This window comes from Tachypleus tridentatus, chromosome 3 (genome assembly GCF_004210375.1).
Source record: "Tachypleus tridentatus isolate NWPU-2018 chromosome 3, ASM421037v1, whole genome shotgun sequence".
Taxonomy (NCBI): Eukaryota; Metazoa; Arthropoda; class Merostomata; order Xiphosura; family Limulidae; genus Tachypleus; species Tachypleus tridentatus.
The window spans coordinates 114,025,067-114,041,919 of record NC_134827.1 but is presented as its reverse complement, the minus strand read 5'-3'; the positions used below and the strand labels follow the sequence as shown (position 1 = coordinate 114,041,919).

Below are 16,853 nucleotides of genomic sequence, written 5' to 3'. Positions count from 1 at the left end.
ATTCACATACCAATCCATCATTAATATAAGGTCACACAAACCAATTGTTTTTTGTATAAACTAGTCTCCTTAAGCTTTTTATAAAAAACTAATCACCGACGTAAGCAAGAAATATTTAAATCATGCCGTTAGAAATAACTAATTTTTTAAGGTTAACAGCCAGGATTCCACAGATTAGTGGGTAAAGGTTTTTGTTGTAGTAACTGTAAGTAGATTATGAATTATTTCTGACTAGGTTGTTGTCTCCATGTTGATTATTGTGTAATTAAGTTTTTCTTGACTCAGTAATAACAATATAACGTATGTTCGTGTTAGTGAAACAATAGCTAACTCCACCACTACTTATAAAAACAAAAATAGAACCATGAATTGTAATGAAGTATTACATTTATAATCACTAAAGCAATGGGTTCACCCTTTTCGGCCTCTTTAAGACAACTGATATTTCAAATAAAATTAGTTATACACACTTTAAGTTTCATGGTCTCTGAGTCATGTCAGTTTAGATATATGTATATAACACTAATTAAACTGGTACTGTCTTTAATCATAAATCAAATTACCATAAACCAGTTACGTGCACAACAACGTGAGAAATGTATTTTTTTGTTGCATATTATGCTGCTCACCTGTAAACAATGAAACAAGAAGAAAAATATTAAAAACATTTAATGTTATATAATTCAACTGTTATGTGTTTATTAAATAATTCGTGTTTAATAGTCTGATGCACAGATAGCTGAAATCTCCAAATAAATCTGTATCCCTACAATTCTTTGTTACAATTAATAATATAGATTAACTTAACAGTTAGGAGAAGACAAGAATTATACAGTGTCATTTAATACATTGATAAAAACCCTCACTTATATGTAAACAGAAACATTGTGTAGATTTCAAGAAATAAAAACTACTACTGTCTTTGAAAGAACGTTACACAAAACTGAAATTTGTTAAGAACATAATCATTACAACTACACTTTCACACGGTGCTAAATAAATACTTTCATAGTGGATATCCGTGCATAGAAGATACAAAGATCCATTTACTTGTGTAACTTAGATATTGACTTTAAAACAAAACTTGAAAGATAAATACAATTTTCAAAGTATTTGTTACACAACTAATTCAACAAGAAAGATTACAAATTACACTTGTAAGCTTCACATAATAAGTAATGAACAATTTGCCTCAATATTTATTGTATCTTAGAGTATTCACTTTTCATTTGATTCTGTTTACTGGTCACAGTTATACAAAATGTAAGTCACAACTGTTTAATACCATCAAAACACATTTAATGTACCAGAGGCTATGTCGTCATTCTTTGCTCTAATAAGCTGTTCTTTATTTTGCTATACCAGAAGATAGCACTACTTTATATTTTTCACTTCTAATTATTTGAAGATGAATCTTTATTTAATATATTCTTTTCAAAATAAGTTTCCAGTTAACACAGTACTGTCAATAAATACAAAAGTCTTTCTGAGATCACTGAACAGACACAGCAACTCTTACAGTGTTATTCATTATATTAACACACACTGTTACTCTGTGTTAACCAGGTAATTAGTTACTGGCATGTTATGAACTGAACAAGGTATGTTTCTTAACAAATACCGTGTCTTCGAAATAAAAGTTTGTCTTTCGTACCATTGTCTTTAAACAGTAAGTTTTAATAATGAATTTTAACAGGAACTATTACATAAATACCAGTATTAAAAATCATACACTTTAAATCCACACTTTTCAAAATGGTAGCAATAAGATAGGTGACAAATTGCTACATCTGAAGTGTATACGTTACTCTTATGATAACAAATACTTTTAAGTTACACACTTTATCAAGTTACCATGTTGACAGTTTACATACAGTTGTTAGAAATTTTGTGGTCATAAATATAATCTATCATCACATTTAACTTGCAAAACACTTGTATAACTGAGAGAAATTTAAACATACATTGGTAAAAATATAAGTAATTTTATATCATCAGATCTAGAGATGTCAGCATGTTAATTTGAAAATTGAGTGACCCACTTATTCAAAAGGGAAAAACAACAACAGAAAAACTTCATAAAAACTGTCAATAAAAATTTACCTGTATAAAAATAATATCAGCAGCTATATTTACACAGTTGTACTGTCAAACAACATGCTATCGGACATGTTGAGACAGAATGAAGAGTTCAGTATGGGGTGACTAGCACGTGTCACCGTTTCTTTATAAACAATAATTATAACTTAATAAATCAACAGAACTGGTGAAGATACAGGATGTTTAGAGAGGGAGGAACTAGTAGTGGATACATCAACTTATGTTTATGGATGGTTGTTGTTGGTTACCTTTACGGAAGGATCCATATTTTAAATCCTACTTATGAACAGCTTAATAACTGAATTTTGTCTGTGTCCAAAGTCTACAAAACCATTTGTGTAAACAAGATATTTATCAGAAGAAGGTAACTGGAACATTCCAACAAGTGGTCCCACAGGTTTTTTGGCATGTAAATGATAAACGTATATTCGTGACTGTAAAAAGTAGTTCGTAATAAATAATATTAAATGTGTGAAAATAAAACATTCAAGTTAGGGAACACTAAAACTTCTACACAAACTGGTCACTTATGGTGCTATGAAAGTAACTAGTGCATACATTAATAACAAACAATTAACCACAGAGAATATTGAGATGCATTGGGCCTGCCATACATTCAGATGTCATTTTACTGAGAGTAAGGAAGCTGATAATAGTGTAAGTAGAATAAATCAAGCAACCAATCAGTTTTCTTTATAAACAGACAATGGGCTTACACGGACAGGCATCTTAGTAAACAATACCAAATGCCGTAAATCACTGAATCACAGTAAAAATAACAAACTTTGCCTAACGTAAAGCACCAGGTTGTATCTCTCTGTGCAGTGTGACCAAAAACAACCATTTTTCAGTATTTCACCTTTTTTCACAACCCGATTCCTGGTGTTTCGAGAAATTTATAAATGTACAGTCGATAGTCTTTGCTTGCCAACACAACAGAACCGTCTTCAACACGAGCAACATCAAAACATTGGGCATGTTTCACCTTACTTTCCAGGGCACTGACCAACTGTCCATCTTGAGTGAAGATGGTGATGTTGAAATTATTGTGATTATCTGCCACTAGAATTTCTCCAAGAGAACTAATGCACACACCAATTGGGTAGTTGGTTATTCCTTCTCCTCCAATCTGCCACAAAAACGTTCCCTCATAGTTGAACACTTTCACGCAGTGAGCTCTGTTATCACTGATGAATATTTCCTGGTTGTCGTTAGCGACAACTCCGTTGGGGAACTCCAGGTGCTTGGAACATCCAAACTTGTGATGAATGTTGCCCAAAAGATCAAAAATGAGAACACGCATCACCTTGCATTCCACCACGATAATACAACCTTTATTGTCAACGGTGACACCTCTTGGATGCTGGAGGACGTTGGCTCCAAACTTGCGGACAAACTGTCCATACTGGTTGTATATCTGAATCTGATGTGTTGGGCTTCTCTCAGTTACAATAATATCCCCAGAAACCTTTACAACAGCAACTCTGTTAGGATACAGTAACTGTCCATCTCTTTTCCCACATTCTCCAAACTGAAACTTGAACCTACCTTCCTTGTCAAATATTTGGATCCTGTGGTTATTGGTGTCAGCTACTATAATATCACTCTGAGCATTCACAGCTACACCACTTGGTTCTGTAAACTGACCCTCCATTACTCCAAACTCCCCAAACTTACAATGGTAAATCATTTTTTGACGCTTCATTTGGGATTTTAAAGGAAATGTATTTGAATTAACCAACTTGGATGGCAAATCAAAAACAGGATCGCTGGGAATGGAAGGGGAGTCAGCACCATTCTGAAAAATGTCAGAAGAGATACTTGACCATTTAACACAATGTCCGAGACTGGGCACAAAAGGATTAAAACTGTCAGCAGGATTAAATCTTTTGGTCATCATGTTTGGCTCAAGCAGGTCTCCATTTTGACAGGATCGTTCTGATCCAATAACACCATTTGACCTCGTAACAGACTGTGATCGTACTTGCATTCCAGAGTTATTCTGAAGATAGCCAAAGGTGTTCCGCACCCCTATTTGGATAGCCTGATAATTAGATACAAATTCAAGCTCAGATGCTTCCAAACCAACAACTGGATTAAATTCAAAGATTTTTTGAAATTGTGAAGTCAATAAATGCTTAAAAAGGAGTATTTCCGTGCTACTAGAAAACTTCAGAAGTTTTTCCATGAAGTCGCATACTTCAAGTGTTTTATTAACGTTATCACGAAGTTTCTGTCCAAACATTGAAAGAGAAACCATTTTTGAGTTGAAAATATCATCTAATTCTTTCAAAATCTCTTTCTTTCTTTCTTCTACAGCCACATAGTAAAACTGGTGGGTGTCTTTTATTTTATTCTGTAGTTTTTCGTACTGAACCTGAACGCTGCTAGTAGATTGCTCAATTGTTTTCAAACGATTCTGTAGATCTGTTTGTTTGCCCTTGGAATCCTCAATCAAACAATTCATGTGTTCGATATGCTTGTATTCAATATCTTCCAAATGGTCTATGTTATGCATCCCCTGTGGATGTTCCACGATCGTGCAGTCACTACATATCACAACATTACAGGTCCAGCAGAAGAAATCCAGTGTCTTAAGTTTATGGTGTGAGCAAAAGATAGGTTTCTTGTGATTAATATCATCTTTATTATTTTGAAACTCTCCCATTGTGAGAACTCTGTGTCCTTCAAAGCAGTGCATAAACTGATGTGCCATCACACAGTTCGAACACAAGAAATTGGCACAATCAACGCAGCGAGCCACTACATTGTTTTCTTTAGTTTTACAGCCAGTACAACTTTGAGTAGCTTCTTCCATTGCATTTGCCTCCAAAATGTTGCTAACTGCATAATTTGACAAAAGACCAGTCAAACCATCTGTCAATACAAACTCTTCTTGACACTTTGGACATTTAATCTTTCCTGGAGATTCTTGTATCTTTTCAAGACAAGGTTGGCAAAATGTATGAAAGCAAGGTAATAGTTTAGGAATGGTGTATGTGTCCTGGCAGATGGAACATTTGGTGGATAGAATTTTGTCCTGGCTAAGATCTGAAGTGGATGTTGTTGGAAGTGACAGAGAAATGGTAGGAGTTGCCATTTTCAGTTCTGATTGGGTTATGCTCAATGATGTGTTTCTGAAAAGAAAGTAAGAGAACTGGTATACAAATATTCTATATGTGTGTGACCTAAAGTTTAAAATACTGAATAAATATAAGGCATGTACATGTGAAACAATTTTATAATATATGAAGAAGCAAATAATATTATATTATAATAGTCAAAAATAATTAAAATAGCTTTAAACATTTGAGAAAAGAACTCTTTATCTAAAAGGATTTACTTGGTAATGTTTTGTGATACTTAGAATGAAATATTTTCATATTCAAGAAATATCAAGTTTGGATTTTATTCATTTACCACAAATATTTCCAGTACTGTTTATACAAACATTAAAATGTCTGTAAATATATATATTTGACAATACTTCACATATATTTATTTTACCTAAACAAAATTCAAATAAAAACGTAAAAATACATCATAATTCCAGATAAACCATGAAAAACTGACAGTAATATGAACTGTGTTAGTTGATGTGTTAACTTTATAAACTTCGACAAATAATTTTGTTTGTTGTACGTCTGAGAAAAGTTTTATATCCATTACATAAAAAGAGAGGAAAAAACTTTTTTTTTTTTTGCACAAAACAAAAATAAGTTATTTAATCGTTGGGATGAAGGAAGGGTGTTACAATATGTCGAGGCAACTTCTGTAAGGTCATAAAATTTATCAAGTATTTATCACAATTTCTGATCACGGAAAGATATGTACTGTAGTTAAAAGTTAGAGACTAAATATATGATATATGGCACACATAGAAATAATTCCAACAAAATAATTTATTTATTTATCAAGTAAAAATTAAAGCGGAAGTAAACTTGTGATGTAATTATACGAAGTGGAAAAATAAAATAAAAGTACAAATTTTTTAAAACGTATTCAAAGTTAGCACACACCCATGAAACCGGTAAGATAATCGTATTTTCGCAACGATAAAAAACAAACCTACCTTCATCAACGCCACTTTTCAACATCACCATCTGTTTACGGCAATGTTCAGCACCCAATTTTTAAAATATTTAATTATTACTGGACTCCTTCCATACCTTGACTTCATGTTTTGTGTTCTTGTCTTTATCCCAGTACTAAATTAATGTACAAGCAATTCTTTAATTTATTTACAGATAGAACGCGTCACAGTGTTCATAAAACAGACAAATAAGCGGTTAGTCACCTTGACGAATCGTTGGCTCCGTTACGTATTAACATCAAGAGTGTTGCTTCTACGAAAACCACACGCCAAGTTTGGCAGCTACAACATGCAGCAGTCCTTTGTGTCGTGGTTATCAAAATAAATCATAATTTTTTTTTACGTTTTCTGTTCAGTTTTTTTATTTGTCGTTAACTTATGAGGTAATCTCTTATACGTTGAGATTTTAGTATTTGATATATTTAAGCAAGTCTTGAAATATAAGTCAACAAACGATAATTGTCAACGTCACTACATACGGGACTCATATCTTGTTATATCTTCAACTCACAGCGGTCTTGTGCAATAATAAACAAATTATGTACAAACTGATTACCTCCCCTCTATGTGTCATTTTTATAATGACGAGAAACCCAGTTTTCATGTTACTTGTACTGTCATTCAAACAAAAACAATATAAGTGTAATTAATATATGCCAAAGTACTATATGTACATATTTTATTTGTAAAAAAGTTCTGATTGGTCAGACGTCATAAGCACGTGATCAAATTCGCAGGAAAAGCATGCTTGAATAGTTTATGATGACGGAGAACCCACGTGAAGCAGAGATGACTGATATGGATATTAAATATGTTTAGACATCCTCTGGTTTACCCTAAGGGGATCTAAACGTAGTTACTTGTTCAATTAAACGTTCTTAATACACATATCTGCCGTCTCTACTATGTATATACGTATAGCATATATATTTACTTTTTAGTGACAATAAATACATTTTAATGAACTTGTATAGTAAAATAAGTAACTAATACGTATATATATGTATATATCAATGTTTGTGTACAATTAAATATTGTTAATATAGTAAAGGCCAGTTTAGTCCAGCTATAAATATTTCACTAAACTATATTAATGGGAAGAGAACCTATACAAATTTGTTTTATTTTTATTTATCTAGGTTAGTTTTCTAAGAAAACACTATAGACTCTGAAACAGCATATTTTGGCTCTTGAAGTAAATTATCATTCATTATTTTTTTTATAATTCAATATTCTTATACAGTTTTAGAAAATATTCATACTGTTGCCAATGTTCAATAAAGACATTATTAACAGTTAATGCTAGGTAACTAAGTGTTCACTTTTTCGTGTTCCTGGGCAGAAAGTGTTATTTCCCAGTTGCTTATGCCTAAAGTAATTGGAAAAGACCTATTTTTCTCTTCGAACTTTGCTTTTGTGACCTGGGAGCGTATAACGAAAACATGATGGAAGACTATATTTGGGGACTGGTACGTGAGTTATTTACATTACAGTCGCAAATCTCGAAAAACTACTCACTTCTGAACATTTTTGTATGATTTTAGTATAAATGCATGTGAATCTTGATTCATATGTTGTTTTATTCAGACTTTATGTAAATGAAAATGTGTAAATTTGCCAGTTTTTACATAGAAAATAGGTTTATTTCTAAATTTCATCATACAGGTCAGAAAAGCAAAGTTTGAAGGGAATAATGGCCATTTTCTGTACTTTTACAACATAAGCAATTGAGAAATAACACATACTATCCAGGAACAAAATTTGTGTTACATAGTGTAACCTTTCTTGTTAACATTAATGATACCGATGGGGAAAATTAACAAACTGGTAATTGTTCCTGGTAACATTCAACTCTTGAGATTTTCTAGCTCTATTACAAATAATCAGTCACTATCGAATGGCTTCTATCAATTGTTTATTATGTAATGACTTAAAAGTAAGCGCAAATTAATGTAATTGGATTAAACATGAAGTATAGATGGGAAGACACTCAATAGTATGAAACAATAAAATAAACTTTGTATAGTAACTCTCTCCTGCTAGTTGTTAAATAATTCAGATTTTATGGGCATATTTGCAGATATGTTGTTTAACCTGTTCAGTGCCGTAGACGAGATAACTTCTCCAAGCCGATCGGTAACACAGTACCACGGACGAGTTACTTCGTTCTCAATAATACCTAACTTCAACGCTAGATGTCAGCACCATACACGCATCTGACCTACTTACAAATTGTTTCACTTTCGATACAAAATGGCGTCACGAAAAAGTTACAAAATGAAGAAGCATTAGAGTTGTATTGTAGCAACTGAAATACGTGGCAGTCAACATATTAAAATAAAAATATCTACAATTAGGCCTAATTTGGAATACTATGTACAGTTTTGGTCAAAGATATCGGATTATTGGGAAATGTTGAGACAAGGACTTCTGTCAAGTAAAGTGTTACTTTAGGGATCAGTTTACACGTATTTATTTGTTTTCTCTTAAGAACACATGTATAAGTAAGAAGTGATTTTACTTAAGTCTATGAGATTATCCATGGAAGGAAAGAGACTGAAACAGTAAAAGCCTATGATTATTTTATGCTATGCCTATCAAGAAAAAAAAGTGTGGAAAAATATATCTATCCAGCAACGCCATTTAAGATTTAATTTGGTATTGTAGGGGAGACAAGCTATACTATAAATACGCACAAGATAAGAAGTTATTGGATATTCCGTGAAAATGTAAATGTCAGGTTATTTTAATCTCATGAGCCTTTTCAAAGGTTTGATAATCCGAATGTGTGCGTTTTTCATATCAAAATGAGTTTAAGTTGGCGAAATTATTATTCCAGTTGTATTTTATGATTTGTTTCAGTTTAAATTAGTGCAATACCTCAGTTTTATCACAATCAGTTATCAAATGGAACACCGTCAGAATTTCTCCGTTATATTTATTAAAAGTCTGAACGATTTCCCGATTAACTTAATTGTATTGGGTATCTGCTAATCAAACGATATACTCCGTCTATCTCCCTAAAATCAGGTGTTTGATTCCTCTCAGTGGAGTCAGCAGATAGCCGGATGTAGCTTTGCTATAAGCAAACAAACACATCAACGGTATCTGCTAATCAAACGATATACTCCGTCTATCTCCCTAAAATCAGGTGTTTGATTCCTCTCAGTGGAGTCAGCAGATAGCCGGATGTAGCTTTGCTATAAGCAAACAAACACATCAACGTACCTGTCTATCTCCGATCACAGTAAATAGAGGGCGCTAAATTATTCGAGTTAACCTCATCCAAGTTTATACAATAATTTAGTAGATTAACACAAAACTTTAAACGTTTTTAACACCTCAACTTCAGAAAATGTATTGAAATCTCCCAAACAGATAAAAAGTAACAATGTGGCCCAATCGACCAAAGTTGGTGAAATACCGGAAAACCAATTACGTCGCCAGATGCCAAATATCGACATGGCTCTAATAGATACGAGGGCTGTTCAAAAAATACGCGGACTGTTTTAATTGCGCGGCTCCAGTTGGTTCCAGGGGAATCCGCTTGGTGTCGCTAGGTTCGCACAGATCAGCTGATTACGACGCCATTTCCCGATTGCAGATATCTTCATTTGTGTATTAGCTACGCGGTTTTAAGTGAAGTGCGATTTTTTCGTTTGGCGGATTTCAGAATGAATGACCTGAAGGAGCAACGACTTGCTGTGAAATTTTGTGTTAAACTTGGAAAATCTGCGACTGAAACTTTTGCTATGCTTAACACGGCTTACGGTGATGTTGCTATGAAGCGTACGGCATGTTTCAAGTGACATGAATGTTTTAAGGATGGTCGACAGTCCATTGAAAATGATGAGCGTCCTGGACGTCCTTCCACGTCAACTGACGACCCACACGTCGACAAAATCAACACCCTGGTGCGGGCAAATCGACGTCTGGCTGTCAGGGAGCTTGCTGAAGAGTGTGGGATATCAGTTGGATCTTGTTACGAGATTTTGACCGAAAAATTGAAGATGCACTGCGTTGCTGCGAAATTCAGCCCTCAGAACTCGTGAGTTTTTGGCCAAACACTCGATCACTGTTCTTCCCCACCCTCCCTACTCACCTGACCTTGCTCCTTACGATTTTTTCTTGTTCCCCAAACTCAAAAGACCCTTGAAAGGAAGAAGATTAGAGACGATTCCCGAGATTAAGGCAAATGCGACGAAGGAGCTGGAGGACATTACAAAAGAAGCGTACCAGGACTGTTTCAACAAGTGGAAACACCGTTGGGATAAGTGTGTGCGTTGGGGAGGAGAGTACTTTGAAGGAGTCCCAGACCTGTAACTTCTAAATAAAGTACATTTTGTTTTATGACGTCAGTCCGCGTATTTTTTGAACAGCCCTCGTATGTTCATACATCATTCATGTACTTCGAACAGAACATGAATTCTTTCACACATTTTTTGTCAGTTCAGTGCAATGAATGCTATAACAGTCACGAACATAAATAACACTTTGTTTATTGTTTTAAACAATGGGCTTGGGTGCCTGTTATACGTATCGAAGCACATTTTAATAAAGGTTGCAAGCTATCAGCTTCACCACATAGCCATTAGGGGGCTAAAATTACTGCCTGTCATACAATTTGTGTATGAAAAAGTTATTAAGTTCATAAAAACAATAAATTTCAAAGTTAATATAACCTAATATATCGAGATGTTTCTAAACAACCAATCACGTAACGCAGACGTTTCAAACAGTTTTATATATTTTTAGTTAACTTAGTTTAAAACAACTTTACCGCTAGATAAACAGCAACAGTTCACCTTGAAACCCTTGGAAGTTCTCGAAATAACTGATCAGAACGTTTACTGTCAAGGTTACAGAACGATATCAAATATGGTAGTTCTAATGCGTATATTATGTTGTTTTTGTTTGTTTTCTTCGCGAGAAGAAACGACCTATATACAAGTAGTAGCAGTGGTGTATAACTTATCAAAAAACACATTACAATCTAAAAATACAAAAACACAGAGAAACTTGATGAAGAAGTCTTGATTAGAGTGAATATAATATAAAATACCATCCAATCTGTAAACACACAGTAAACACAGAGTAACTTGATGAAGAAGTCTAGGTTAGAGTGAATATAATATAAAATACCATCCAATCTGTAAACACACATTAAACACAGAGGAACTGGATGAAGAAGTCTAGGTTAGAGTGAATATAATATAAAATACCATCCAATCTGTAAACACAGAGGAACTTGATGAAGAAGTCTAGGTTAGAGTGAATATAATATAAAATACCATCCAATCTGTAAACACACAATAAACACAGAGAAACTTGATGAAGAAGTCTAGGTTAGAGTGAATATAATATAAAATACCATCCAATCTGTAAACACAGAGGAACTTGATGAAGAAGTCTGGGTTAGAGTGAATATAATATAAAATACCATCCAATCTGTAAACACACAATAAACACAGAGAAACTTGATGAAGAAGTCTAGGTTAGAGTGAATATAATATAAAATACCATCCAATCTGTAAACACACATTAAACACAGAGTAACTTGATGAAGAAGTCTAGGTTAGAGTGAATATAATATAAAATACCATCCAATCTGTAAACACACATTAAACACAGAGGAACTGGATGAATAAGTCTAGGTTAGAGTGAATATAATATAAAATACCATCCAATCTGTAAACACACTTAAACACAGAGTAACTTGATGAAGAAGTCTAGGTTAGAGTGAATATAATATAAAATACCATCCAATCTGTAAACACACATTAAACACAGAGTAACTTGATGAAGAAGTCTAGGTTAGAGTGAATATAATATAAAATACCATCCAATCTGTAAACACACATTAAACACAGAGTAACTTGATGAAGAAGTCTAGGTTAGAGTGAATATAATATAAAATACCATCCAATCTGTAAACACACATTAAACACAGAGTAACTTGATGAAGAAGTCTAGGTTAGAGTGAATATAATATAAAATACCATCCAATCTGTAAACACACATTAAACACAGAGGAACTGGATGAATAAGTCTAGGTTAGAGTGAATATAATATAAAATACCATCCAATCTGTAAACACACTTAAACACAGAGTAACTTGATGAAGAAGTCTAGGTTAGAGTGAATATAATATAAAATACCATCCAATCTGTAAACACACATTAAACACAGAGTAACTTGATGAAGAAGTCTAGGTTAGAGTGAATATAATATAAAATACCATCCAATCTGTAAACACACAATAAACACAGAGAAACGTGATGAAGAAGTCTAGGTTAGAGTGAATATAATATAAAATACCATCCAATCTGTAAACACACATTAAACACAGAGTAACTTGATGAAGAAGTCTAGGTTAGAGTGAATATAATATAAAATACCATCCAATCTGTAAACACACATTAAACACAGAGGAACTGGATGAATAAGTCTAGGTTAGAGTGAATATAATATAAAATACCATCCAATCTGTAAACACACTTAAACACAGAGTAACTTGATGAAGAAGTCTAGGTTAGAGTGAATATAATATAAAATACCACCCAATCTGTAAACACACAATAAACACAGAGAAACGTAATGAAGAAGTCTAGGTTAGAGTGAATATAATATAAAATACCATCCAATCTGTAAACACACATTAAACACAGAGTAACTTGATGAAGAAGTCTAGGTTAGAGTGAATATAATATAAAATACCATCCAATCTGTAAACACACATTAATCACAGAGGAACTTGATGAAGAAGTCTAGGTTAGAGTGAATATAATATAAAATACCATCCAATCTGTAAACACACATTAAACACAAATAAACTAGATGAATAAGTCTAGGCTAAGACGTGTTAAAGGATTATACCAATGTCTTATGCTCTCTGTATTAGCTATACAGAAACAACTACTACACAACTGTCTAAACCATAAAACATAATATTATGAGACTCTCGTCTCTTGCTTAAAACATTATGTTTCACTAACCTTAAAATCAGTTGGGAAGGAAAGCTGTGGGCACGTCCTTCATGTTTTAGTGTTGGTTTAAAGAACGGCTGGACATTTGTCAACCAAATTCGTGTTAAAAGTAATATGATACATCTTTCGCTGAACACTGAAGAGCACTTTATTTGGTAACTGTTTACCTACACATTTTATTATTATATATTTGGAGTATAAATGAATCTATCTCAATAAATTAAACACTATTCTGGATTCCGTTTCGCTAACACTTAATAACGTTTTTATCTGTAAATGTTCAGTGGTTCTAAAACGTGTAAAATAAATTCGTTTAATATAGACTTCAGCCACTGCTCTTAGCTTGTGCGTCATGAGCCGGTAGAACAAATTTACAATATGACTTTAGTCACTGTTATTGTTCCCGTACTTTGGCTTTTACCTCGACAAAGAATAGCCCAGTGTTCGCGTTTTCACAGAATTAAAACTAGTTGTTTTTTCACACAAACGCTGAGTCTCACGTTTTGTAGCAACATCTATATCTACTGATATAGCTGCTTCAAAGTGATTTGAAAACATTTAGGAAATTAAGTTAAAATATGATAAATGAGAATGGTTTTACAACTAAACCCTTGTTTCTGTTGAATATCTGACACTCCCAAATAATGACCTGCCTTTTAAAAGTTTGATTAAAACCTGGTTGTTGTCTGTCTTTTACCTGGTTACACTACTTATTTACAGAGATGTATCATTTACAGGGACATCTGTAGATGTGTCAAGCGAGCGTCGTAAGTTATTTTGTTAACTCGTAGTTCGTATTGAAAACTAAAATTAGGTCTAAATTGAGTACTTATCTATTTAATCACATACTTCGTTTCGTGTTTTATGGGCGTGTCTAACGAGTACGGATTGTGGATTAAACTGTTAATAAAGGCAGTTATTATAACCACTTAAATAAACAACAATTGTTACAAAGTGAACGCCTTTTCCATACAAACGAAACAGTGTTATAATTGATGTACTTATCATTAGAGCTATGCGTTATTTAATACAGCATTCTAAATACAGTTCGTATTATTGTGAGTTTTATATGCACAAGGATGTACTATTGTTGAAGCTACATCGACCAAACACAACTTGATTTACTAAAATTACTGCAACGAGCTATCACAATAAAAATAATAGGTTTTTGAAACCCTATTATATTTTTATCTTATACCAACAGAGATAATATGTAGTATTTAATAATAGGTGTATCGAAGACACGACAGATTACAGAAAGTTAAAAGACACAGAGTTCCTAGTTTAACATAATAAGTTAGCAATGATTATTTGACCATTTTGATGGAAAATAAATGAAGGATGATTATATAAACTTTATTCAACAAATGTTTCAAGTTATTCTAACTCTTAGTAACTAAAGATTTTATTAAATAATATTATTTCTTTCTGTTAAACTGGAGAATGACTTACCTTGATTTTCTGTTATTTCCACTTTATAAAAACAAATATTCATAAGTCATGGTATTTAAATTAATTGGGCCACTTTCGCTATAGATTTATTATCTACTGTAGCCTGATGTCACTGTAAACAAAGCAACTGGTTTCAAATCATTGTATTGTACAAGTTCGCTACGTTTTATCTGAGGAAGTTTTCACAAAAGGACATATCAAGGCGCCAACCAGATAGCGTGGCCTTATGAGTCATACTATATTACACAAAGACCGATCGGCTTGGCTGAGGAATTGAAAGAGAAGGGGGAACATTTCTCATGAACATGTGGTAGGCAAGTGGGGAGGGGTAGAAAGATACGCAGAAATACCCTGTTGAAAGAACAAGTAAACATGTATATTTTACTTTTTCGAAAATTCACAAAAGCACTAAAACTCATAGCTGAAGTGGGTAGAAAGACGCTAAGCCTGTTACTGAAGGAAATTGAACTCTCGTCATGTTTACGATGATAAAAAAATAATAGAGAGTACATTTAAAAACTTTGACGTAAACATGTCGCATCTCAGAAATCAAATACGATCAAGAACTTGATCAATCACTCCATAAATTTATGTACATTTGCTTGGTTGACTCAAACTTATTACTGTCCAGAAGTTGCTGAAGAATGACAGTGTTGGTTAGTTTAGAGCTAGCAGACATTTCGGTAAATCTAGCATCGTTAGGACTAGCGAATATTTCAGTAAATCTACAATCCTTAGGGCTAGCAGACATCTCAGTAAAATTAGGATCGTTAGAGCTGGTAGAAATCTCAGTAAAACTAGTTTCACTTTTTATACTCTTGTTTGATGTCTCCATGTAACTATCTCTATGGTTATGTTTTTTTATTTATTTAACAGTCTTGAAGTATTACTTATTCGTTACAACTACATATGTCATTGTGCACATTTTAAAATTTTGACAGAAACCAGGTCAGAATAAATATTTAAGATTTTTCGGGTAAGGTGAACAAATGCTTAAGAAAATTTCAAAATAGCGTTAACACATCGGGAGTTATCCAGCCTCAGCTCAAAAGAGTCGTTTGGAACGTTTCTCTTGTCAAATAAAGAGGGGGAGTGATGTAACACCATAAGATAAACACATCAGAAAATAACAGAACCATCGAATAAAGGCGCTCGATTCAAAAAATAGAGAAACACTTACTAAAACCCAGTCAGAAACGGGCTGACAAACAATAGGTTTTATAAAATGATACCCCAACAACCCACAGCTTCGGAATTTTCCAGAATAATAAAATCGTTTGAAGATTTGTTAAAAGGTTTTATAAAAGGAACCAAGATAAACGTGAGACACCAGCCCAGTTGGATTCTCTGAAACACAGAACTAATGATAGAAGTCATTGATTTTATTGTGACCATTCGTGACAGATCTGTCTTTATTACACACAATATTTAACAATCATATCCTTACACCACATTAATTTATAGTTACTTTATGACATATTTACCAAGAAAGAGTAACAACTTATTTTTCCAACTAACTGTGTTCTTAGTGGAATTTCACTGCAGTAGCCAAACTGTATGACACGTCCACGAGAGAAATATCCGCTAGAGAAAAGTATGGTATTCAAATACAATGTTACCCAATAAATAAGTTTAAAATATTTGAAACACGTAGATTCTTTACGTGTTAAATGGAACAGTAATGGTGTACATCAACACTTCCCTAAAGTTATTTAACTAATGTGTACAGTCTTCATGGTAAATCTGAAGTTGTTCACCAAAATATAACGACCGTATACACTAGACAATTAGGACAGTGTCCACTAAACGAGTAAGATCGTGTTCACCAAACAATTCTTATAAAATATCATTTATCGTACCCTGCTTTAACTCTTATAAAATACCGTTTGTCATACACAGCCTTAACTCTTAGAAAAATATCGTTTATCGTAACCTGCTTTTACTGTTATCAAATATCTTTTATCAACACTACTTTAACTCTTATAAAATATCATTTATCTTATCCTCCTTTAACTCTTATAAAATATCGTTTGTCATACACCGCTTCAACTCTTATAAAATATTTTTGTCATACCCTGTTTTAACACTTATAAAATATCGTTTATCATCCCCTGGTCTAACTTTAATAAAATATGGTTTATTATACCTTGCTTTAACTCTTATAAATATTCTTTATTACACATTGCTTTAATTTTGTAAAATATCCTTTATCATACAGTTTT

General features: G+C 33.1%; 2 protein-coding genes across 4 annotated transcripts in view; one reads left to right on the top strand and one right to left on the bottom strand.

Moving 5' to 3' along the window:
* LOC143247812 (putative bifunctional dTTP/UTP pyrophosphatase/methyltransferase protein) overlaps positions 1-6,535 on the top strand; it is a 30,386-nt gene extending 23,851 nt beyond the window's left edge. Inside the window, exon 8 of the mRNA XM_076496319.1 lies at positions 6,348-6,535. Within this exon, the coding sequence (XP_076352434.1) occupies positions 6,348-6,351 (4 nt within the window). The 3' untranslated portion in view covers positions 6,352-6,535. The remainder of the gene's footprint in view (positions 1-6,347) is intronic.
* LOC143247811 (protein brain tumor-like) lies at positions 657-14,729 on the bottom strand. 3 transcript variants are annotated; one of them, XM_076496315.1, is made up of 2 exons: positions 14,632-14,729; positions 657-5,237 (listed from the first exon to the last, which is right to left on the bottom strand). In XM_076496315.1, exon 2 carries the CDS (start codon positions 5,198-5,200, stop codon positions 2,966-2,968), a length of 2,235 nt encoding a protein of 744 aa, XP_076352430.1. In that variant the 5' UTR covers positions 5,201-5,237; positions 14,632-14,729; the 3' UTR covers positions 657-2,965. The 3 variants fall into 3 exon arrangements, with proteins under 3 accessions (XP_076352430.1, XP_076352427.1, XP_076352429.1); XM_076496312.1 differs by lacking the exon at positions 14,632-14,729 and adding an exon at positions 6,398-6,534; XM_076496314.1 differs by lacking the exon at positions 14,632-14,729 and adding an exon at positions 6,173-6,354.
* Between the last annotated feature and the right edge of the window lie 2,124 nt (positions 14,730-16,853).